Source organism: Daucus carota, chromosome 6, assembly GCF_001625215.2.
Source record: "Daucus carota subsp. sativus chromosome 6, DH1 v3.0, whole genome shotgun sequence".
In the NCBI taxonomy this organism is placed as follows: Eukaryota; Viridiplantae; Streptophyta; class Magnoliopsida; order Apiales; family Apiaceae; genus Daucus; species Daucus carota.
In genome coordinates this window covers 40,103,228-40,129,481 of record NC_030386.2, presented here as the reverse complement: position 1 = coordinate 40,129,481, position 26,254 = coordinate 40,103,228, and the positions used below count along the sequence as shown (strand labels likewise).

Below are 26,254 nucleotides of genomic sequence, written 5' to 3'. Positions count from 1 at the left end.
AGCTGTTTGATTTGACTCCACTGATTGTGAATCAGGGCCCTTAGCTTCTGAAGATTAGGACTTAGGGTGGTTTAGTGTTTTTACATTGTTGGCAAACTGATGTGACCCTAACCATATTGATCCAATGATATTCTGAACACCATTGAAGATCTGTAATTCACCCTTTGTACCCGCAGCTGATTGATACTTACCGCGTGACTTTAACAATTTCCATCTAATAGCTTCCTGAGGTCTGCAGACATTCATGCTTTCTTCTGTAGAAAGCATTGAGCTTTAGTTACTGACATGGTGGATGATTGTGCCATATTGAAAATCGGTCTTTGAAACAAATCACTCTCGTAAATTTTCAGTTAAGGTGTAGCATATTTGGAAATCGAAAGTGTCCATGTAACAGAATCATCTTGAACCAAATAAATTCTTATTAAGATGGAAACATGATGAAATCAATTACAAGTTGTTGTTAATATTAATCATGATTTTGCAGCATGCATCTTCATCCATTACCCGATGCTCTTCTTTTCAGTTTTGTGATATCTTAAAATGCTCTTTACTGAAAGGTATATATCAGTACTGTGACATTGTGGTTTCCAGATGTTTTTTCCGGCCTTTGAATTTATGAACCCATCTGATATTTTATCATCTGACTTGGAAGTCGAAAATCTTTTCGATGTAACACTATCACCTGCTCTTTTGATCATTCTTCTATTAATTGCAAAATTTCCTGTCTCTCATTAGATCTGCAGATTGAAGGAACCATAGCCAATAAGCCAAGGCAGTACTGCCTCACTTATTTTTCTCAACTTCTATGAGGTATCAACACTATCTGTATAATTAATGCTATACTTGGTAGTTGGGGCTCATCTATCTGCTGCCATAAATCTGATAGAATTATAACCCTCACCTGTTCTGTTAGTTTTCTTTTCTTTCTTGTTGAATACTGATACATTATTGACTAAACCATGTTATGTGCTTCGACATAAATTGATTTTCTGCCCTTAAGCTTATATGGTACAAGTCGTATTCATGCATAGCCAGCTGCATGTGCAACCAAACTGGTAGTCATGGCCATGGGGCTATCTCGCTGTGTGATGGAAATTAATGGAAATTATACTCGAGGTTGATATCTCTCCTCTATGTTTATACTCCCTCTGTTTATTTTTATTTGACGTTTTGACTTTTGACACATTTTTAGGTGGGTTGATCGGATAGTACAAATTATTATTTTTGATTGATTTCATGTGAATTAAAATTTTGATTATATATTTTTATTCAAAAAAGAATATTTTAAAAAATATATCTTTAACTAGCCGGTCAAAACACTTCAAAGTGTGTGTCAAAAGTCAAAGCGTCAAATAAAAAAAATAGAGGTAGTATATAAGAAAGAGTAAAAAAGTAAATAAAATTACTCGTTTCACAAATGTTAGATATATCGAGACTTGCAGGTTTATTTTCTTGCGAGTGATAATTGTCTCGGTTTCGTTTTCTTGGAATTATCATCTGGAGAAATGATTCTCTTTGTGTTAAAATTACTGAGCCTTGTTGTTTAGTGTCTGGTGAATGTTAATAATCTCTGTGCTCCGAAGAAATGATTTTCTTTGTACAAAACAAATCCTGTTTCCTGAACATAGCATTGCTTAACTTGCTCTGCAGTGACCAGTCCACATTATGAAAGAAACTACTGGAAAACATTAACGTATATAACTGTGAAAAGTTCTGTTGATGCTTTGTTGACACTCTTCTAGTATGTAATTGCCATATTACTCTCTTTTCAACCTGATTTAAGAACAGAGTTATAAAACTGGAAGACGGTGTTTGTGTTTCCATCCTGAATTTCTTTTAGTTAAGATCGATTACAGAAATTTAAATATTCACGCATACGTGTCTCCATCAAGGCTTGAATGCTTGACCTCTTATATTGTTTAAAAGGATAGTGGTTCCACAACTTTAGGGGAACCAATATATTAAGATATATATATATGTGTGTGTGTGTGTGTGTGTGTGTGTGTGTGTGATTTAATTTTGATATTGAGATGTGTAATATTAAAGGTTTGAGAAAGATTGCCTTGTTTTCGGATTAGTAAGCTCAAGAAGAAGCCTTACAAAGCTTATGGACTGTTAGGGTCTCAGCTTTGGCTTTTAAATAAGTTGTTAAGTTTAGTTGTCAGGAATTGGTTTTAAGCTAGTAACTCACATAATATTTCAGCGATCACTTGATAAATACCCATAATTTACTTCGTTCGGATAAAATCACTAAATTTATTTGATTCGTCAGATTAAATTTTTCGTTTATATTTCATTTTTCTTTCGGAAATGATTTCTGTTCAGCTCACTGCATTCTCCTAATGCAGAAGCCATTGCCATTTTCAGAATATCATGGCTCTGGAAATTCGAGAATCTGGCACCATTTTGTAAGATTATTTTTGGACTACTAATTTATACTGTCTGGTTCTTTGTGTACACATGTATGTTTTGGTGTGTGCACTTTGTACAAAGCCATGGCATTATTCTCTCGCTCACTTGTGAGGAATAGTACTATGCAATCTGTAATGCATAGATGAAGGCCACTGGACCAGTGGGCCTATCATTTACCATTGGCATTCAAAACTAGCAACTGGTTTTTAAAGAGAAGAATAAATGTATATTTGTCAAGTATGATATCTATGTCTTCATATAACTTGAGTTCTTGACTGTATTGGTTGAATAATTTTGATATTTAAACCAAACAAACTCGGTTTGCCCCCTTCTTTTTCTATGTTAAAAAATTATTCTTTTGTGGCTTAATTATCCTGTTACTCGGACTCTTATTTTTTGCTTCAAATATCCATGTCGGATGCTCCACAATTAAGACATTGTTATGGACTTGTATTCATATCGGACACTTTCAACCGATTCCAAGTAACAAAATGAAAACACTTGCCCCTGTAGATACAAAATAACTTGCTTTGCCAGTGCAATGATAAATCAGAAAAAGTGAGGTAAATAATCTGCAGTTTGCTGAAACCAAGACACAGTAAGTAGACTCTGGTAAGCATGCATTTAAATTATTTACAGTTTTGTTCTTGTTATAAATTGAGAGTGTGAAAGACAGGTAAGGATAGAAAAAAGACAGGGGGTATGGGAATGTGGGGTTTCTCTTTAATTCATGAATTTTGATAGTATTTTGTATTCTAGCTTTTATCAACCGACAGAAAACAAGTCACTATAAGAACTACTACAATTTAGTCCAATCACTCCCTCTCTCTCTCTTTCCTGCTTCCTCTGTATTAATTCTAGTTGGTGTAAAAGTTATTACTTTGCTGGAAAATATGGACTTTTGCCGGAATATTCCTGTTTCCGGTGAGCAGGAGCAGCTGTTTCCTTCTTCTTGCTCCAAACTTGGAAGCCTGGATGACATGTTTTCATGCAACAGCATGGTATGAACTATGAACTATGATTCCTTCAGTGTACCAGTGTTCCGTTTTTAAGTTTTTTTTCTTTTTTTTCCCACCATCTTGATTCTTTTTACCTCTTCAAGAATCAAGCTTTGTTGTTTCTTGCTTATATGGGGGTGAAATTTTTTGTATATGATTATGTTTGATGTGTTCCTTATGTCAAATGTGAAATTTTGCACAAAGGACCATTTTTATTTTCTGCCTGTAGAAATTTTAGAGATTACAATAAACTTGCAGGAAGAGGACATGAACTTGGAGTGGCTGTCAATTTATGTTGAAGATTGTTTCTCCAGCTCTGGAAATTGCTTGCCACATGCTGCAATGGTACCGCAAATTGTCGAAAAAACTAGCAGCAGCAATGGCAGCACAATTACAAACATCCCTAAAGCAGCAGCACCACCAGCAGTCACAGAAGCAAACTTAAAGCCCTTGCAAGTGGTGAGCCCTGAGAAGCACTCCAAATCATCTATGCTGCACAGGTTTGTGATTCCAGGCAAGGCCAGAAGCAAAAGAAGCCGAGGCCCAATGGGCAACAAATCACGGAGAATCACTAGCCAATTCACCAGCTGGTCTCACCATCCTTATATGACAAGCTCAGATCCCCCTCTGCTTCAACAGGCTTACTGGTTAGCTGACAGTGAGCTGATTCTGCCCAAAAAGGAGGAACACAATGTGGAAACCAACCCGAACAAGGATTATGAGCACGACGACATCTCGGGGAGCTTAGAAGGCAACAATCAGAATCAGAATCAGCAGCAGCAGCCAAGGAGATGCACACACTGCTTATCACAGAGGACACCACAATGGAGGACAGGGCCTTTAGGCCCAAAGACCCTCTGTAATGCCTGTGGAGTGAGGTTCAAATCAGGCAGGCTGCTGCCTGAATACAGGCCTGCTAAAAGCCCAACTTTTGTGAGCTACAAGCACTCCAATTCCCACAAGAAAGTCCTGGAGATGAGAACCATGTCTCATCTTTCCTCCAACTCTTCCTCCTATTAGTCTTAGTCTTAATCAAGGATGATGGAGCATTAGAGTTTCTTAATCACCAAATTATAGTTATTTAGCTTGTTGTCTTAGCATTCAGCACACCCTTTCTTTGTTGAGGGCAATATATATAACCTAAGAGAGTCCATGAATGGAAGTCTTTAGTTTTTCCTATTTCAACTATTTCTACACAAACACGCACTCAGCTCTTTACTTCTTTCTCTCTTTTGCTTCCTAAAGCTCATGCTCTTTTAGAATTTCTGAAATCTCGAAATAGAGATAAAATATACATACATCTTTTAATTTTATTTTTCCCGAACTCTGTATATGCATAAATGAGATACACCGGATATGTTTGAAATTTAAACGTTACTCTTGGGATAAGTATTAAGATGGAGTACATGAATGTTGAAGTTTGTTGATACTTTATAGAATTCAACGAAGGGGTAAATAAAAAAGTGGGAAACGGTGATAGGGGGATAAAGTGACAGTAGGGTGAGGGGTACACGCAAAAGGCACGTGGCTTGTAACTGATAGGCTGAAGCTTTATTGAAAAAGGAAAAGTATGATGATACTCGTGAAAACTGGAAACAGTTATTGGATTCTGTTTCTTTTTTTTCTTTTTCACATGATTCTGATGTCCTCCTTTCCCCCCTCTTCCCAGTTTTCCATGCATTGCTCCGTTGATTACTCTCTTGACATTTCACTCTCTAAATGTTTACTCAAGAGTAGGTTTACAGTGAATTCTTGCTGATTTTTCTATTTTAGCTGAGGGTTTGTGTAGTGTGCTCACAAAAAATTTTTGTATTTAAATTATTTTAATTGGTGTGTTTGGTCCACCATTATTAAATAGGAACCAATTAAACATAAAAAATTTCGCGCTTAACATGTGTCCATAAGCACATCATGCAAAAATCATTCACCATTCAAGTTAATATCTAAACTTTTAAAGTCATCTTGTTAAATTTGGAACTGAAATTTGACATCCGATGAGAGACAAAGACTTACTCTAATTTTAGGAGTTGTTTGCAAAAAAAAATTAATAAGAAAAAGAATTTGATATTTTCTTAACAAAAATATATCATTAATTTTTATTTCCGCTCGAAATTATAAATACAACTCAGTCCCCAACTTTTATATTTAAAATTCGACCCCTCAATTTCAAATACAACTCCGTCCTCGGCTTTTTATATCCTGACATGTTAGAAATCACTGTCAGCAAGCAAAGATATATGCGTAAATTTGTAATTAACGGAATCATAGAAAACCTACCCTGTTCAGTGTTCCCACATAAAAACATGAAATTTGAGACTGGGAAAATTTGAATTTGAAAAGGAGGAAGCAAACAAGATAAGAATTTTGAAAATAGAGAAGAGGGGGTACGGTGCAGGTGGGTGGTTGCCAATTAGTATGCCACTGTCTTCCATGTTATTGTTATACCCACCACCCATCATCCTCTTTCTCTTTGCTTTCATATGCTCGCTCTAGTAGGGGTCGCTTTCTCATCTATTACTATATTCAATCTCTCGTTTCTACAAATCCTAAACACGCAACAAAACGTTTCATCTAATCGCATCACTCTATTAGTCTATTGTAATTATCTCAAAATTTTTAATATTCTCAAATTCAACGAGATTGAAGAGAATAATATTTCTGAAATATATTGTTCATTTCTTTTTAAAATAATAAGCATTTCGATCTTTTACATAAGGTGTATGAAATATGTGTAAAAGTATGATTTTTCTACTTACATCTAGAAATTCAAAATGACTATTATTTTTTAGAGAGGGAATATTCCATACATTTATGATATAAATATTATTCAGATATTTATTCACATATGATTTCATTAAGCTGTCATTTTATATTTTGCTATATTATAAATAGATATAACTAAATTACCAAAATTATTAAAAATATGTATTTTTGTGGACCGAAAATAAAAGTCGAATTGATGTTTCTTTAATCTCTCAAAATTCAACTTAACAAATCAATCAAATATTTACCAAAATTATAGATCAAAATTTTGACGAGGATATGTTATCGTACCGGTATCATTATCTGAGCTAAGGCGTGAATTATTTGAGAGAGAACTGGGTCAAAGGTACATGACCACATGTGACTATGCGAAATGGTCATTTAAAATGATGACTCCAATACTCCATTGATACAGTCAATAGTTTAAGAGTACTACTGTAGTGACGTAGAGAGTAGAGAGTGGCGTAACGATCAATTAATTTAATTTAACAATATGTAAAAGGACAATTTGGTGTATTGTTTAGTGTTAATCTTCCGCTTAGTCATCATTAACAGACGAGAAAGATGAGTATCTTATTCCCATTAGTTTAGTGGTTTATTTATCTTTCACAAGAAAGTCTACAAATTAATAAGAGATTTTTGAAAAGGACCAAATACTGAATCGGCCCATCTATTGACTAACTTAAAATTGGGCCGTGTCCATGCTGGTAATTTTCTTAAAATCCAAGACCTTGGGCCTTTGTCAAGAAAAAAGTTAATTAAATTTAAATATGGGCAGGAGAACACTTATATTTCAAAAATAGATTTATTTACATAAATTTTCACAGTCTTATAGAGTAATATTTTTTGAAACAAACACGGAGAGTGTATAGCATTTTTTTATATAAAAATAATAATCATTTTCATTCTTTTTTAAACATTTACCTATCTTTTTCAAAAAATCATTTTCCAGAAAAATAAGATAAACTTATTAATCAGATTTAATTTTATTATATATAGATAATTACACATGTACATATGTTAGTTTATATTATCCATCATAGTCATTCAGCAACAATTAGTAATTGTGCCTCTATAAGCTAGCTTATATTATCCATCAAGTAGTTACTTAAACATCTATGCCAATATAATTTGATTTTAGCATACGTCGTCATTAAATCAGGTAATTATTTAAATTATAAACATACGAGATATCCAGTTGTCAAAATATTAAACATAAACCTAAGCCGATAATAATTAAACCGCGAGATCTCCTAAATTATAAAGCGGCGGCATAAACCTAAGCCGATAATAATCACGCCGCAAGATCTCCTAAATTATAAGAATACGACCTAAGGTGACAAAAAAAACACAAGATCTCGTTGGATGTTGGATTGTAGATTCTTCTAGTTGAAAATCACTGTGATGAGCAGGTATATATCAACACATAAATGAATGATGCATTCTACACTGGTATTGATCAAATAAATGATTTCTCTAAAATTCAATTCAAAATCTGAATACAGAATCAAGATTTATCATTAAGCCACCATAAATATGAGAAAGGCTAAGAATACTACAGCTACCAGTGATGGATTGGTGACAGAAGATCGGGAGGATGGTAAGATCTGAATGGTGAAATTGCATTGCCCTTGTGATATATTCTGCGTTGTCACTGAGGCGAGCCCTTGAAAATTACAGCTCAAGTCCCCCTGATTTTGAACCTGGAAGTATGCGTTAAAAGCATAGGATACATTTCCATTAGCATCCAAGCCATTACAAGACGATCCATACTCAAGTGCCGTGCAATCTGCAAAAGTACAAGCATAATTGACATTCTCAGCAAGTTTGCTAAGATCCTTGGCGTCTGGATTGAATGCGCACCACTTCTGAGGTAGATACTTTACGTTCTGTGCAGGTACAAGATATTTGTTCTGCCCTTGACCTGAAAGATCCATTTCAAACTTGGGTTGTCCGTCGTATCTAAAGATACCCCAGTGTCGCTCAAAATTGCCAGGAGCTATGCTCTTAGCATCCTCATCGATAAGTCCAAACAAATAAACCTCAATAAATCCAGGCCGCAGTGGTGTGCCTTTATTGGCTGCAAGTCTTGGTAAAAGCCCGTTGTAGAACCTTTGAGCATATCCCAGATTAGCATTTTTATCTCCGTCTGTTGGCCATCCAACTTCCCCTACCACAATCGGCATGTCCCCATAACCTGCAGCTTTCAGTGACGAAACCAGTGTATCAAAGTTGGCATCAAAAACATTTTGATAGTCAATCCCGCCGTCGTGAATGGGAAGAGTTACTCCATCAAAGAAGGCATAGTCAATGGGGAAGTTGTCATTACCATAGAGACTTAGAAAAGGATATATATTCACAGTGAATGGCGCTTTGTTCTTGTCTAGAAATTGCACAATCTGGGTCATTTGATCAAGAATATCTTGCCTAAACCTACCAGCAGAAGGGACAGCATTATCCTCTGGTGAACCATAGACATCAGCATTTAAAGGAACAGTTGCTTTAATGGTGTCCCCATAACCAGCTTCATTTATGGCATTCTGGATGTTCTGAAGTGCTGGGAAGGTAGTATTCAGAAAAGAATTGTTATATGCCTTCAGGAAAGGCTCATTACCAACTGCCACATATCTGCAACGAAACAAAGTAGTTATAATCCCTCTTTCTAATAATATTAACAGATAAAACCAACACTTACATTGTGTAAGTTAAGTATAAATGTATAATAGTAGTAAAGTTTTAAATGAATGTCTGTTGTTTAAACCTCATTATACAATAAAAAAACACATCAAAGCAAGGTGTACACAGAGTTACGGACCTTTAATGAAACAAATATAAGAAATATATAGCAGTAGATTATTTCATCAGCTTCCTAAATTCAATCATGCAATTCCTATATGGTTATTACTTTCAATTTACCTCGATCCATATAACAAAAATTAGCCACAATTCTATTATTTCCAGTTGCATTATGTAAGTTGTGATTGTCAAAGTATGCACCAGTAAGCCTAATTTCATCAGAAACTACCAAAACACGGCAAAACAATCAGATTGCATTTAAGGGCAGACAATCACCAATAACGTCTATAAAGAAAGATATAATTTTGACAAAGCTTCAGATAGTATACAAAAACATGTGCAATCTTTTCAATGATCCAATATATCCATATTTGTCAAAGAAAGAAATCCAACTCTCTTGCAAAGCAATGCAAGATCATCCAACTTACGCAAAGATATCAATGCAAACAAGAATGTAATTAATAACATACCATTACAGTTTAAACAAACATCACATATTGCATCATAGGTAATTTAATTTAAGAGGAATTACAGGAAGTCGAGGATTCGAATCTTATAAAAGAAAGAGAGGGCAAAAAAACATACTTGATGTTAACACCTCCTTTGAAATTATAGCGAGTAACATTATGCTGAACCCATTTCTCAGCTCTTTTATAACTATTCATAGACTCAAGCTGATCGTTAGGAATGGCAATCATGACTTCAATCCCAGAGCCAGCAAGTGCACTCATTGTGCTCTGTTCTGCATCAAACAATTTCACCTTTTGAATCCCATTGTCCTTCAACATCTGAACCACATCTTCTGGCTTCAATTTGTGAGTAGCCATTGTTCCCCAGTTCACTCCCAGCCCTTCAACTCCAACAAAACACACAAGAATCATAAAAAATAACAAACCCATCACAAAAATTCAATCTTTTTGAAATGGGTATCAACAAAATTAAATCTTTTTTATGTGGGTATTCAAAATAATCAAAAAGATTGAATCTTTCTGATATGGGTAATGCAAAAAATGAGTTTTTCTGGTCTGGGTGGTGAAAAGTTTGGATCTTTATGTGAAAAACTGTGGGGATTCTCAAGAATGAAGGTGTATATGTGTATATGTATGGGGGAAAATGTAAGTATAGTGACGAGGGAAAGTGAGCGAAAATCTAGGGGAAACTGAGATAAAGTACGAGGGTGAAGAGACTCATTTGACGATGAATATATACAGAAGCTGTGTGTATTGTCTGTACGTGTAAAATTCATAACTGTCCGTGTAAAGGACACGCTTTGACACAAAAAGTATACGCGCACCAATTAACACCGACCTTGTTTATTTTTACAAAAAAATCTATATATTGGTAGAAGCGTTACATAACTTACTGGAAATTTGATTTTTACAAGAGTATCAAAGATAAAGTGGGGTTATGACAAAAATAGAGAGATAGATAATGGGGCTTCTTTGTGGAGCAGGGTAAGGAAAGGATGTAAAAAGACTTCGAAAGGAAGGAAAGGAATGTGGTGTTAAGTAGTACTCCCTCTTTCCCATTTAAACTGATGTTTGACTTTTTAAGGTGTAAAAAAATAACATCTACATTCAATAAAAAATTTCAATTCTTATCTCAAATAAAAGTTTAGATTCTAAACTTTTATTTGATATAAATTTTACAAAAAATAATTATGTTTAGATGTGATTTTTTTAACACCTTAAAATACGTGTAAAAAAGTCAAAAGCAGTTAAAATGGGACGGAGAGAGTAGTATTGATGATATTTTGGATTAATACCTCCATTTTTATTTAGTTGTTTTGTATTTGTTATTTGCGGCGTGATGTAATAAAAAATCAATTAAAATATGTCATAAAAGTTGTTGTTATTTATTATACCCATTTATTGTTGTATTGTGAAATTGAGTAAAATATATGATTATGTTTGTATTGAATTAGCAGTTTTTTTTTGAATTTTTATGTGTGTTATAAGTTGCATAAAAAAACAGTTTAATAAATTATGTTTTTAATCTTTTTCAATTAATTTTATTATTTATATATTTATCTCGAAAGAAAAATAAAATAAATAACGACGTTTTTTATCTTAATATATGTGCAGAATATCAAAATAATCCATTAAGAAGGAATACTAGAATATCATTAAAAAATAATTGCGGCTGAATTAGACAACATGGTATGGTGTGGGCTACAACTCCTAACGGCTAGCTATGAAATTTATTTGGGTCTTTTTTTATTCGTAACCACGTTCTCTAATCTTATTTTCAAAAATACTACTTTCTCTGAAATATTTTCAAAAATACTGTGGTTGCATATGCATATATGCAACCACAAATCCTGATTTCAAATTTCAGATTTCAAATTATTATGACAGTATACAAAATAATTTCTCAAAAAATTATTATGACAGTGATATATTATTTTATATCATATCTTTTATGCTAATGAAATATTCGGTATTAAAAAATCTTTGGTATTGTATTATGTTAATGAAATATTCGGTATTTGAATTCGTTTAATATTATTCATGTTTGTTTATTAACAAATATAAATACGAATTCAAATATTAAAAAAATATTCGGTTTGTAAACAAGTACAAATTCAAATAGATAAATATTTGTATTCGCTATTCTCTTAATTATTCGAAAATTAAATATTATATATATATATTATATAAAAAAATATGATAAATAAGTTTACAAGTTTTAAACTTTTCTGATCATAAATAAGTTATTTAAAATTTACTTAATCTTTTATTTTTAATTATATATTTATCGTACAGAAAGTAATGTCGAACAGAACCTTAGTCAAGCTGTTACGATTGCTATTCTGTTTAATAAAAGGGTTCCAATCTTTTTCTGAGACTGGCCAGCGAATCTCAGCACCACAGCCATGCCCTGCCTGACGTGTGTGTACACTAGATTCTTAATATTCTTCCATAATTTGGCAAAAGCTGCTAGTAAAAACACTATTATAAACTAAAGTGCCGGCTCTTAACAAAAGTTATGAACTCTTCTACTTCACCAAATTCAAGCAAATTATAAAGTATTGATACTACACTCGTCCAACTCAAAGAAAATAAAATTCGAATTACAACCAAAATGAAAAAGTTTAAAATGTCTTAATTAATTCCAAGATCATAAAATGTCTTTCCTACCATGCAGTGAGAACTTCTGTCAAATTCAACTTGGATGTGAGTACATTTCCCACGACACATTTTCCTTTCTTTGAAAGCTGAACTACTGCAGACATACTTGATCGTCTTGTCAGCTCTAGGTGTGACTAGTCTTTACCTGCAAAACAAGAAAACAGACGATGTTCACTTTCTGCATGTGTCCAGTCACTTACAAGGACCATAGGCTAGGATGACAGAGACACAAAAAAAAATCTTCCAGTTTATGAAGAGAATTTTAGCTCAAGATACATTTACATAATTAAAGCATCAAAGCGCAAATTCTCAAAAAACATGTCAGCCTCTTCTTAGTTGTACTGTGCTTACCAGGGATATGTTTGTCAGGATGGTAGTATAAATGGTTCAAGTACGGTGGATAGTAGTATTATTAGTAATATGGAGTATTGAGTAAGAGTGTCTCGTCAGCTCTAGGTAGTAAAATTAGCAGTTGTAAAGTTAAATTCCAGTCTTAATTTGAATATACAAAGAGGAATGTTTTCCGCCACTCTTTTCTCTTTGGTTTCTCTCTTTAACTGTCTTCTTCTACGAGTTTCTATCTGATTTCCGTCTCTCTATACATTTCTGATCTCTATCATTCTCATTCTGTCTCTCTCCTGCTATTTCTCTCTTAAGACTACAAAAGTTTACAGAAAACTACCTCAGGAACCATTGATTCCTGACACATGTTTAATTATGTTTTCTTGAGCCTATTTTATTTAGATGGCCATATATGATATCTGTAATCTAGATTTCAAAAGATAGTCCGACTTCTATGTTTATGTATCAATGACTTAGAGGCACTGATGAAATAACAGATATTTATATGTTGTAATATATTGAACCAGGCGAGACCTTATATGAAGCACCTAATATAAAAAACATAGCTAAAACATGGTGGACATGGGTGGGACATAATATGATAACAAGCTAACATCATTACTAAGAATTAGCACTTGCTGTGAAAGACTACTAAAACTAGTATTGAAACTGAAGCCACTACACTGCTACTCAGTCGGGGAAAATTCAGGGTAGGAGAAGGCTTAGTCTTGACCAAGAGTGCCTCGACCCGGCGACCCCTATGGCTAGGTGTCAATACCGCAGGAGATCTACTAGACGTGACTCTTAACTTTGTCCAGCTGATTCAACATTAATTATGTCCGAAGTCCAAACATTAATTTATGTCGACAATAATCACACATTCATCACTTCTGCAGTCATATGCCTTCTTTATTGTTCAACGCCGAAACCTATGCATCACAAATTCACAATCGGCTTTACTATACACCATAGTTGGCTAGAGTTTTTTGTCACACAAAACTCCTCCACTATCCCTTCACTTCAACCACCTCATCTTTATAAGGTGCGAAAAAACATTCTGAACCTCCCCTCTTTCTATATGATAGATACAACACAAGCACTTAAAATTGTTCTTTTTACGTACCCAATTCTTCAGGCTTTTAAATCGGTCCTTCCACTCTCTGCTGAAAGTGCAACAGAGCTATCCAGTTAAGCAACTACTAATGGCCAAAGATTGTGCTTCCAATTCAGGATTGCATCCTCTCAATCTAATTGCCTATCTTCTTCACTTGACTATTTCAACTCCACAAACACAGCTTGCCTCACACATGACACGTACATAGACGAATTTTATCCCTAATTAGGCTATAAGTCTATTGTATCCATCGAAAATTCTCATCCAAATTATTGTAAAAATGAATAGGACCAGAATGTATTGGTGTCACTAGTTATCTTCTAACACATTGCTTAGCGCTACCATACATAAGCTTTTCAGTTACACCCATAAAGCACTTTTATTTCCAACCACTTACCAATAAATTAAGTTAATTTTTTTATTTTATCTTTAATAATTCTGTTTAGCCAGTCAACTCTACCTGAAAAAATTATGGCATGCTGTAAGAGAACCATATTTAGGTTCCAAGAAGCCGTAGAATAAAATGATCAAGGCTAGCGACAAGTTTAGGTTTTTGTTCCACTGGGAAAATATGGAGGCTACTTCTCGAGACATGAATTTGTCCTAATTGAATAAACAAAATGAGACAACAAAGAAACTAAAGTATACTAAATATGAAAGTCAAGGGTTACCTTCGTCTAGCGATGTAAACTGGGTTGGGGGCGGTCTTGATCCTAACCAACTCAACCACTTTATCGAGGTTAGGGAAACAGACATTTACTTTCGCTTGAAAGGTCTCCTGTTGATTATTTGTTTCATTTGTAGCTTTGAAAGTGATGAAATACCTATATGGACAAAGAACCTGCGTGTTCGCCTTCACCAGAAGCACATTGCCATACCGTGTGCTCTGTAAAATAACATAAAATAAAAACAATAGCCAAGTTTGATATTAATTGTGAAAAAAAATTTAAGCATTCACAAATAAGCATACATTTTCACTGTTAAATTTGGCAATTGCCTGATAGGAGCAATCTTTGAGTTCTTGAACACATTCTTCGTCGGTTGGTTTTTCTGGTGGGTAGTAGAACTGATGAAGCACACCAGGATCGGCTACCTTAGAATAGTCTTGAATATCAAAACCCTGCCATTTAATCCAATAAATAATTAATTAATATGGGATATTTAAACACCAAAACACGGATAAATATGACAGTATATAAACAAATTACAAGATCTATATTTCAATAACCCAATATATTCACAAACAAAGATATAAAATTGGATAAAAACATGAATTTCTATAGAAAAGGTCACTGGATTTATCAAATGAAGAAAACAAACTACTTATACATACTAGACAGAAAACAACAACAAAAAGAAAAGACAAAAAAAAAAAAGTCATTAGCTACTCACATCACTCTCCATCATGTCAAGTCTGTGACTGACATATTCCTCGAAAGACATTGAATGGCGACCATTCTCATCCTCCTCGTCGTCGGTGTCCCATTCAGCCTTCTCCTCCTCTGTAAAGCTGTCTATAAAATTTTTCAATCGTTCTTCTCTTGAGCGGCCCCGCAAAAGTATTAAATCACCTGACCCTTCCACCCTTTTGCCGTTTGAACCCATCTTTCCTCCCAAACCAAAACCTGCGCAACAAAACAAAAAACAAAAAATCTAAAAAACCTTTTCTCTTTATATAGTGAGCATATAATAATGGGCATGGGCCTTCATATTGGGCCGCCACTAGGTTTGAAAATATAATTTGCACAGAAAAACAATTATTTGCCCACATTGGCGTATCAATCAATTAATTTAATTCACTAATATGTAAAAGGACAATTAGGTGTATTGTTTAGTGTTAATCTTCTGCTTAGTCATCATTACCCGAACAGAAAGATAGAGTATTTTATTTTCATTAGTTTAGTAGTGGTTATTTATCCTTCACAATTAATAAGAGATTTTTGAAAAAAAGGACCTAATACTGAATCGGCCCATCTATTGACTAACATAGAAATGGCCCGTGTCCATGCTTATAATTTTCTCAAAATCTCGGGTCGGTTCGGACCGGGTTTTTAAAGATCCAGATACGGACCGAAAATTTTGATAATAACCGGACCCAATCCACCCGAAACCCCCCCCAAAAGTAAGATCCGATTCGGTTCCAACCGGATTTCGGATCGGATTTTACCCGAAACCCGAAAGAGTTCGGATATTACCCGAAATCCGGACCCGAACCAGGTTATGCTACATATGACAGTTGCAGAATCATATATTCAAAATGACATAATATTTTTTACTTTTAAAAATTATATTATATGTGTAAATCTCAGTCAAAATTTAATCAATTTGACCATTCAAAAGTCAAACAAGACACTTAAAATGGGATGGATGAAGTATATCATTGTACATTCACCTTAATGCCTACATGTTTACAAAAATAAATATTACATTTAAACTCCACGTAACAAAGTCAGACTTTTGTCTTGAATACTAATACTAATATATCTTTAACATATTTTAATATTATTCAAAATGTATGTAATTTTTCAACATGATGTAATATATTAAAGATGTTATTTTAAAACAAATAAAATAAAGAATCGAGCTCTTACACTGAGGCGAAGCCGATATTATAACATATTTTACTTATTTTTATTGAAAATACTAAAATTATATATTTAACTTACTATTTCTATCATGATATTTCATAAAAAATATTTTCACGATCATACTGCGGTCAGGTAGGAAGATTGAAGACTATATATATCAAATTTAAGAAAATCAATTGAACAAAATAAGATAATCTAAATCTAAGCAAGAATATACAATCTTCACAAAACAACATAATATTATACCAAAGATAAGGTCCGAGTTTAATGAAGAAGATCGGAAAAAATTAAACACTATACTTTTTACACTCTGATCTATTTCTTACACTCTGTTTTATATATTCAAGAAACTCCTTTTCCCATCTATCTTGGTCACTTGGTGCCTATTTTTAATTGTGTAGCCAGTTGTATCATGCAATTTTATACTAGGATCATATCTTCCTATCCTCGATCAATTCTTATAATCATTCTCATTCAGCTTGCTGCTGCATCACAGTGCACGAAAGGGACTTTATAAAACTGATTGACAATTTTAGTTAGGCACTTCTTACTGACACCTTCATCTTCAGGATGCTCACCAAATTAGAACGTGTTTTTCAATGACTTGATAAAGTGATATGTCACACTTTCATGGACTGCATTAGATGGACGGTTAAGATTAAATTTTGTTTAGATTTTCATTTTCTTCCCACATTGTCTTTAGTTTGTTTCTTGGCTTCAAGTTTGAAGATTATTACTCCAACTGTTTCAAATATCTTATTACGTTGGTCTAATAAATTAACCTTGAGCGCGTTACAACCCGAATCACTTTTCAATCTACGGTAACATGTACTTAGTATCTATACTTAGTAAATAAATGATATAATTTCTTTAATCAAGTTATAATTTTATTTACAACATGTATTTGATAGATTTTAGATGAAATATTAGGTTATAGGTCAAAATATAATAATAGTGGGTTGTACTTCGTACCACTATGAACATACTATTTTATTGTATTGGTCAATGATTATATTACTGAGGTGTTACAATTAAAAATACATTATAACCAATTATTAAAATTTAAAAAATACAAACATTACCCGTGTGCGAAGCACGGGCAAGATTACTAGTTTTGATAATAACCGGACCCAATCCACCCGAAAACCCCCAAAAGTAAGATCCGATTCGGTTCCAACCGGATTTCGGAACGGATTTTACCCGAAACCCGAAAGAGTTCGGATATTACCCGAAATCCGGACCCGAACCAGGTTATGCTACATATGACAGTTGCAGAATCATATATTCAACCAAAATACTCGAAGTACACAAACTGATTACACAATCTGAGGTCCATAACAAATATTAAATAGTCTCACTAATTCATAATAACCATAAGCTTACAAATCAGTCAGAAGTGAATCGAGATATGAGAACGCGGTAGATCGTCGATTGATGACTTGAGAGTTGAGACTGAGGAGTGAAGTGAGAGCGTGGTACGGTGGTAGGCTGGGAGGAGCAGTAGCTGCGGCGGCGACGTGTAAGAACTAAGATCCCTAATTGTAGTAAAACTGTAAAAGAATTTTAACTATTCAATTACTCCTTCGGTAGTCGCTTTGACTCTGTGCACGTAATTTAAGGTGTCAAAAAACATACTTCTACGCATTATTTCTCAAATTTTCCTTTTTTTTAATAAAAATTTAACATTTATTTTTTTATTTAGAAATATTTTTTTAAAAATAATGTATAAAGTTATGTTTTTTTTTGCATCTCAAAATACGCGCAAAAAGCCAAAGCGACTAATATGTAGGAACGGAGGGAGTAACTCGATTAGATATGCATGTTTTTAATAAAATAAAAATATTATTATATATTTTTAAAATAAAAATATTAGTGTAATCATCTTAAAATAAAATGATTTTAATTTTATTTTATGAATATATATTGGGGCCGATTTCTAATTATTTATTGAAACTGACAAAATAATGTTGTTAAATACATATATAATATACATGTATAATATTAATATTCTTCGATTAGGTTAAACTTGGATGATGTAGTATCAGTAACCCATCTCTTCGGTTAGGTTAAACTTGAAATATTAATATTATTGATTGATCCGTTGGGTTTTAGTTAAGTTTACAAGTTTTAAACTTTCATCATAAATAATTTATTTAAATATTTTTTTTGTAATATATCCTTTCCATCATTCTCATTTTTCATAATTATCTATAAATCAGAAATTTATTTTTATTTTCATTATTACATTATTGATAACTCATAATAAATAAATTATTAGTAAATTAAAATTATTCAAATTTTAAATAATGTTAAATTTTAATTTTTAATTTTAAACCATTGACTATAATTTTATTTTATTTTAAAAACCCGCTGCCTCGAATTTAGTCGGCCCATATATTCTTCCACGTGTTTGTTTTCCTTTTTGTCAGGACCGACTCAGCAAAAATAATATTACGACGACATCCAATTTTAGTGTAGCCCAATAAAATACGACAAAACAGTTACAAGCCCACAATGTTTTATAACAAAGCCCTTCAAGAGTAAAACCACTCTTATCAATGAACATACTCACCCGGTCCAAATTATAAACTCTTGAAAATATTTGGGCTTCCTCCGACCCGGTCCACTTAACCACTTCTCCATCAAGGCATCAACACTTCCCTGATCATCTCCACTAGAATCACCCTGCTAGCAATATTGTAAGTTCGTTGTTTGTTTTATGTTTTTTTATGCTCTCAAGAGTTTGTTTAAATGTCTGAAAGAAATTTTCTTGATTTTGCTCTTAACGTTTCTATCTTTAGCATGCCCATTAAGTCCTTTTCTGTAATTTATGTTGGCTTTAATTAATTAGTCTGTTCTGAGTAGTTTAATATTTTTTTTAATGTTTCTTGAATCTTGATAATAGTTTGTTATGGTACAACTAGGTTGAAGACATCGTAGTTGTTGCTTAATGTCTGGTGTTCCTACTGCTCAATTCTTTGTTCCGCAAGCGCCGCAAAATTGATTGTAAGATTATAATAGTGGAAGTTCAGTTGCATGATTTTGGAATTAATTAATACATATTAAACTCTTATATTTTGGTTATAATTTGAATTTTATTCATTTTGAGTTGGATGACTGTAGCATCAAACATCGGTACTTTATAATTTGCTTGAATTGGTGAAATATGGGAGTTCATAATTTTTGTTAACGGCCAACACTTTAGTTATTTTAGTATTATTTTTTTAAAATAAGTATTTTAAACGAATATGAATAGTTCGTGAATTTAATCAAATCCGAATACGAGAACAAATAATTATTCGGATAATAAACGAATACGAATACGAATATATATATTTAAAACGAATACAAATATGAAAACTAAAGTATTCATTTCGAATTAATTTCGTCATAACTCTTGTTCACAAGAAAGTCTACAAATTAATAACAGATTTTTGAAAAAAGGACCTAACACTGAATCGGCCCATCTATTGACTAACATAGAAATGGCCCTTGTCCATGCTGATAATTTTCACAAATCCACCTTGGTCCTGGTCAAGAAAAAAGTTGATTAAATTTGTATATGGGCACGAGAACACTTTATATGTCAAAAATAGATTATTTTTTTTTAAGCAAAGTGAGTTTCATTCAAAAGAAGCATCATACATCAAAGTCTCCAACAACGTACTAGGAGGAGACGTGAAAATGCTTTGGCATTCTAGCAAACAAGGAAGTCTAGCCATTAAATGAGCTGCTTTATTTGCTTGCCTTTTAGCAAAAGTAACAGATAATCCCGTTCTAGATTGAATAATATCACGACAATCATCTAAGACAAAACCAACTTCTAGAACAATATCGCTAGAACGATTAAGAGCTTGGACGGAGAGTAAAGAATCTGACTCTATCTCAACCTTTTGATACGGCAAAGAAGCCACCCAATGAAGGCCCTCGTTAATAGCAACAACCTCGGCCTCAAATGCTGAGTTTACCATCAATATTTTCCTCACTTTTCCTCAAATGCTGAGTTTACCATCAACATTTTCCTCACTTTTCCCATAATAAATGTTATGGCCAGATTTGTCCCTGGTAATCTTATAGAGGGCGCGCCCTTGGCGGGGGAGCATGTTAGTGGAGTATCTTGGATAGCCATGGGAAGAAGACCAAGGGCGCGCCCTTGGCGGGGTGATCCCGTGGGCGCGGCCTTCGGATATTAGAAGACATGTCTGACCTGTTGAGACGACTCATGAGACAAGACATCGAAGATGAAGGGCGCGCCCTCAGGGGTCGCGCCCACATGTGGACGCATTGAATGAGAGGGCGTACCCCTTGGAGGTGTAACCTCTATGGGAGGTGTGACCTCTATGAGAGGTTTGACCTCTTTGAGAGGGCGTACCCCTTGGAGGTGTAACCTCTATGAGAGGCTTGACCATATTTGGCCACATTTGGCCACGTGAATTGGGAGAGGGCGCGCCCTCCGCGGGTAATCCGGGAGGCGCGGCCCTTTGTCTCAAGAGCACGATGTCACGTGTCTGAAGTGTGAAGAGAATGAGGAACAAGGGTCAAGGGCGCGCCCTCCGTGGCCGCGCCCATAGGTGATGAATGTGTGTGAGGTTGAGTGAGTCTCGATGACGACCCTTCCGAGGGATACGAAGATTTACCCTTCCGAGGGATATGAAGACTAGTGCCAGAGCTCATCTGGTAGTTATCAGGCTCATCTGGTAGTTCCCGGGTTACGTCCGGGCGTGATCTATAATCCCCAGTCCTGCTATCTGTCGGGTTGTCCTCGTGCGGGGGCCTGGGGTGATCATGGTTGTAGAAGGCCCTCAGGGGTAACACGAAGGCCGATCATATGTCCGGGTCCTGTATTCTGGTGAGTTAGTCCTCATTGGGGGACTGGGACGATCGTGTAACTTGGCTCCTCAATTGTCTTATCTCTTAGTGAGAACCTTCACTAGGGGGTAAGGACGCGTCCATACGCCTCATGGAAGTGGTTACGACTCTATCCGATGTCTCCTCCATGTTACGAAGAGTAGCGGTTAGTGTCACCTCTCGTAGTGGAGGTGATGCCGTATCCGTGATGTACTTGGACTAGGATTCTAAGGTAGTTGTCTCAAGGCTTACTTCTAACTGGAGTAGAACTCTAAGTGATAAGTCTCCGACCCACGGTTGGTCTTATCCCCAAGAGGCCTAGTCCTGATCAAACTAGGAGTCTTGGTTCTATAGAACTACGTACGGCTTGATCCCCTATATAAAGGGGTACGTAGGCACATCAAGGGGATATATCGAGAGTTGTGAGAACGAGAGCAGAAATATATTCCCTTGATCTCAGCCACCCTCAAACAAACAACCACCACTCTCCGGCGACCAAAACCACCGTCACGGATCTTGATTCCGGCCATGAACCTCATCTTTGTTGATTACCAAATTCCTCTATCAACAATAAACTCGCCCTCATGATTACGAAAGATAAGACCAACAGAGAAAGAGTACGGAGGGTGTTTAGCTTGTCTGTTTATAAAAATAAATTTTCATTTTTAGAATATTTATTTATCTTTTTCAAAAAAACATTTTCCTGAAAAGTAACAAAAACTTGTAAATTAGATTTAATGAATATAAATAGTCAATTAAGTTATAAACAACCCGAGATAATAACTACACATGTATATGTTAGTTTATATTATCCATTACATGCTAGTTTATATTATCCATTATATGACTATTTGACGACGATTAGTAATTGCGTCTCATCTCTGCAAACTAACTTATATTATCCACGGTGCCGGCTAATTATTCTCAGATGTCCTGTTCAAAGATAAAAATGAGGCCCTAGAAAATGTAAAATTATATTTTTATATAAATTTATTTTTGTTATAAACCATAAATAATAAATTATATAAAATTTATTATGCACACTAGATTTATTATGCCCTGCCTGACGTGTGTGTACACTAGATTCTTAATATTCTTCCATAAATTGGCAAAAGCTGCTAAGAATAACACTATTATAAACTAAAGCGCCGGCTCTTAACAAAAGTTATGAACTCTTCTACTTCACCAAATTCAAGCAAATTATAAAGTACTAATACTACGAAAATAAAATTCGAATACAACCAAAATGAAAAATTTTAATATGTCTTAATTAATTCCAAGAATATGCAACAGAACCTCCATTGGCTCTGCATCCTCCTAAAAAAATTAGGGCTTTTTTTATTCATAACCATGTTTTCAATCTTATTCTCAAAAATACTATTTTCTCCAATCTTATTTTCAAAAATACTACGATCTCTAAAATATTTTCAAAAATACTGTGGTTGCATATGCAACCATATATGCAACCACAAATCCTGATTTCAAGTTTCAGATTTCAATTGTCAATTTCGACCTCATCTTTGGAAAATATTTTCAAAAAGATAGTATTTATGAAAATATTTTAGAGAAGGTAGTATTTTTGAAAATAGGATTGGCGAAGGTAGTATTTTTGAAAATAAGATTAAAAAAACAGTATACAAGATAATTCCCCAATTTATTTTGTAAAATTAATTGCTGTTGGTGCCTTGGTGGTATGTGTGGGACCTCAACAAATTAGAAGTTACTTTCTTCTCCCAGTAGAAAACTACGGTTCGTCGAATTAGTTCATGCTGTTTGTCCAATGTCCCGTTGGGAGAATGTATAAGGGAGCAGATTTGAATTTTCGATTTCCGATTAAAATATGTCATTTGATAGGTGGATTATTTACGATTTTGCATTTAATTTAAATCAGTTCATATATGGCATAATTATTTCTGAATAATTATTTATTTCGTATATTTTTTATTGTCAAGTAAAAATTGATTGGAACAAACGGAAGATTTTCATCACTTCTTTGGAGCTTACTCAAATTGAGTTTAAGAAGACGCTCTTCCGATTGATACATTCCATTCGAGCTTATTAGATCATTTTCGATGTTAGCTACCTGATAGTTTCTGGCTAACAATGCTCATTTCTTCTACTTAAAAAAGTTAAGCTACTAATCACCAGTTAAAACTATTTAGGTCAAATTGCTTACATCTCAAAGTAGCATCATTCTCATCATGTATATTTAGGTCCAACTTTGGCATGAAGCAGGCAAGCTGCGACTCTTGCATTGTGTCATCATTTTCTGGTTTACCTGAATCTGTTCTCTTCGTAATTTTACCAGTATAGCCAATACCATCGTTCGTTTCTTTGAGACCTTCGTGATTATAACTCTTGTCGTCGTACCATTTTCCTCTTTGAATATTCATGGACAACTCAATAGCCTGTAGCTCAGCATCAAATGCTTGATTTCTCGGATCATTATCAATTTTACTGCTTTTCATTGGTGCAAAGACCAAATTTGTCGAGTGCATAACATTGCTGTTTAAATCTTGGTTTCGTAGTGAGCCTCCAGAAGATGTTATGCAGCTATCGAGTGAGCCCTCTAGGTTTGATTGCTTTTGCTGCTCACAGGAGCTTTGAACATGATTCGTCGAATTTAAGCATCTGTTGTATGCTGTAGAGACGGGTTCTGATAGTCGGGCCTTTGTAGCCTCGTGTCCTAATTCGCCTAAATTCTGCTTTGTAATTGTATCTTGAGCTTTCTCCAACACTGCTTGCAGGTATTTCCCTTGAGCTTCTATTCGGAGTTGCAGGTGTCGTTGTACCTGTTCAACATACAAGTGAGTACTACTCCAAAAATTTTAATGTCGGAGAAGAAATTTTTGTATCTGATAGATAGTGAGTATTGCATACCTCAAGCTGCTCATGTAGCTGCCTCTGCACTTCAATTTGCATTTGTATTGCTTCACTTATATGCGGACTTCAGGGTAAAGACATCATAGTAGTTAGGTCACAATACCAGCAGTATGTCTGAAATCGCATGATTTATTTATTTTTAGATGGTTCTTACTTTTTGTTATGAGTTCCGATGCTTGAATTTAACATGTGGCTTTCGTTTGCCTCTGGCGTTAGGTCTTCTGCTGCGACCAATCCTAATAGTAAGATCATTGTTAAACTCTAGCTATGTGATGGACTATTTTTTACGAAAAAACTGATTAGTAATCTGTAGACTCACCAACTTTGCTGGATCCAGTATTTGCTTGCCCATGTATGTTCTTGCTTAGCCTATACTTCTGCCAGCCAAAAAACTACGATTATGCTCTTTTCAATACAACATTAAAATCAAGAGAGTTCATTCAAAAACTGTCATCTTGATGGTAATATCTTTTGGTTCCTTTGTTATAAGATCCGGATTCTGACACTGATAGACTATTAAAACTTCGTTTCTTAATGAATACGAATTAGAACTTGTGCATTTGTAGATACCTGAAGATGGCTCTTCAAGTGGTACAAAGTAAGTCCTTGAATTCCCATTAATTTTAAAACCGATTTTGGAGTAGCCTCTGCAATAGAGAAACCAAAAACAAAAAAAATAAATTAAGAACAGGTTACTGTAGTAAGTTGAAGTTCTAGGATACCTTCAAACTGAATTTACTTCTTTTTTTTCACTTACTGTCTGCTCCTCCGAGCTGATTAACTGCCTCTATGAAGCGTTCGTGAAGATCTGGGGTCCATTTCAATCGAGGTTTTGCATCAGTTGAAAGGACGAGCCCCGAGTCTCTTGTTACATTCCCACCTTGCAGGAACAAACGTCTTTCTGGAGCCATGAACATTCTTGAGCAAGGCTGCAGATTATTCGTCTGATGCTGCTGTTGTCGATGATGATACATGTTGTCTATTGTGGTTCTCACCTTCAAATTCAACTATATAATTTGATTCTGCTAGAGAACCTGTATGAGCTCTAATGTATCATCTCTCGACGAATTCACAACTAGAGCAGGGCTCAAGTGTGTCCTTTTAAGGCAATGGATAGAATCCTATAAAAAGTGGAATAGAATACCAAACCCTGTGCAGAGCATCTCTGGGACTACTTATTTTCTCCGCGCTCCATGGGAATAATCTTTAAGGTTTGTCCTTTGTCAGAAAGCAAAAGGCACATATAAGATAATAAGGCCCTTGAATTCTACTTGCAAGATATATATTCCCCACAAAATATAGCCATCAAGCCGAATACCTTCCATGATCGAGAAAGCATTGTTCATTTAATTGTGCAGCTCTTTAATTACTTAAAACACCCCCACAGTTGCCAGATTCTGTGATAAATCCACCAGTCATTTTTGCGCGTGAATATTCCCTGTCTGGTAAAGTTTGAAATCTCATTCGCAAATTTTGAAGCCGAATTTTCTGGACTAGATAGGACGAATCCACTAATGAAGTCCTCATTGTAATGAGTTACTAGCAAGTATTGTTAGTGCTCGGTTTCAGATTATTCTTTGAGTATAAATCGAGATTCTATTGACTGGAGCATCTGAAACTCAGAATTGGATACATACAAGAGAGTCCTTGTAAAGATTGTGTGTGGAGGCAGAATGGAATAAAAGAATAAATTCATGTCTGCCTCATTTTCTAAGTTTGGCACTTGTTCCGAATTTATGTTCTACATACAAAGAGGACACTGATTATATCTTCATTGTACAGATTTGTACAGATTAGTACAAGGCCTCCCTTATGGTGTTAAGTGTTTTCATGTTTGCATTGGCAAGTAGGGTGCTCTTCTCGGAAACCGGCCTCTTTGACAGAATCAGGAATCCGAAACTGTGGGAACTAAATTAATTTTGTAAACCAGTTTGCCCTTGTTATTCTTTCCTTTTGAAGGTCTCAAGTGTTACAAGCTATGTTATCCGGACTCGGCCAAAAGTGTCCAAACTGGATACGTGTCCGAGTGTCGGACTCGGTAATATTTTGAAAATTTTACATGTTTTTGGCCTAAAATAAGCGTCAGAGTGTCCATATCCATGTCCGAGTGTCGAGTGTCCGACACCGGTACTCGAGGCAATATGAAGAGTCCGGGTAATGTAGGTTACAAGATGTTCTATTAATGACCAGATCAGACTCAACATAAGAAGAAAGGCATGATTAGCATCATATCGATATTAATAGAAAGTAATTAATTGGCTGGTCATGAGTACTTGGTGAAAAATAAAAAGATGTTGGTTTCATATGCTTATTTGCTGTGTAATGTTGACTATAATTGACAGGGGTACTTGAGAAAAAAAAAATGGAGCATGGAATGAT

At 34.7% G+C, this 26,254-nt stretch overlaps 4 protein-coding genes and 1 long non-coding RNA gene across 6 annotated transcripts; 2 read left to right on the top strand and 3 right to left on the bottom strand.

Annotated features, from left to right (window-relative positions):
• Positions 1-3,090: 3,090 nt before the first annotated feature.
• On the top strand, positions 3,091-4,589 carry LOC108227842 (GATA transcription factor 2). The gene is made up of 2 exons (XM_017403205.2): positions 3,091-3,413; positions 3,669-4,589. The coding sequence occupies exons 1-2, from the start codon at positions 3,306-3,308 to the stop codon at positions 4,428-4,430; spliced, it is 870 nt and encodes a 289-aa protein (XP_017258694.1). The 5' UTR covers positions 3,091-3,305; the 3' UTR covers positions 4,431-4,589.
• Positions 4,590-7,628: 3,039 nt separating this feature from the next.
• On the bottom strand, positions 7,629-10,148 carry LOC108227783 (glucan endo-1,3-beta-glucosidase 8). The gene is made up of 2 exons (XM_017403124.2): positions 9,555-10,148; positions 7,629-8,801 (listed from the first exon to the last, which is right to left on the bottom strand). Exons 1-2 carry the CDS (start codon positions 9,866-9,868, stop codon positions 7,694-7,696), a joined length of 1,422 nt encoding a protein of 473 aa, XP_017258613.1. The 5' UTR covers positions 9,869-10,148; the 3' UTR covers positions 7,629-7,693.
• Positions 10,149-11,945: 1,797 nt separating this feature from the next.
• Positions 11,946-17,705, bottom strand: LOC108227784 (uncharacterized). Its single transcript, XM_017403125.2, has 5 exons — positions 17,528-17,705; positions 14,949-15,181; positions 14,527-14,676; positions 14,228-14,442; positions 11,946-12,245 (listed from the first exon to the last, which is right to left on the bottom strand). The coding sequence occupies exons 2-5, from the start codon at positions 15,159-15,161 to the stop codon at positions 12,242-12,244; spliced, it is 582 nt and encodes a 193-aa protein (XP_017258614.1). The 5' UTR covers positions 15,162-15,181; positions 17,528-17,705; the 3' UTR covers positions 11,946-12,241.
• Positions 17,706-18,244: 539 nt separating this feature from the next.
• LOC135147351 (uncharacterized) lies at positions 18,245-24,033 on the top strand. Its single transcript, XR_010284896.1, has 3 exons — positions 18,245-18,843; positions 19,069-19,150; positions 23,740-24,033. It is a non-coding gene; the product is annotated as an uncharacterized LOC135147351 (long non-coding RNA).
• LOC108225178 (myb-related protein 2) lies at positions 22,900-25,887 on the bottom strand. Of its 2 annotated transcripts, none has more exons than XM_017400000.2 (6): positions 24,633-25,887; positions 24,446-24,522; positions 24,195-24,252; positions 24,030-24,099; positions 23,873-23,939; positions 22,900-23,784 (listed from the first exon to the last, which is right to left on the bottom strand). In XM_017400000.2, the coding sequence occupies exons 1-6, from the start codon at positions 24,847-24,849 to the stop codon at positions 23,134-23,136; spliced, it is 1,140 nt and encodes a 379-aa protein (XP_017255489.1). In that variant the 5' UTR covers positions 24,850-25,887; the 3' UTR covers positions 22,900-23,133. The 2 variants fall into 2 exon arrangements, with proteins under 2 accessions (XP_017255489.1, XP_017255488.1); XM_017399999.2 differs by having other exon boundaries at positions 24,030-24,111; positions 24,633-25,873.
• Positions 25,888-26,254: the final 367 nt, after the last annotated feature.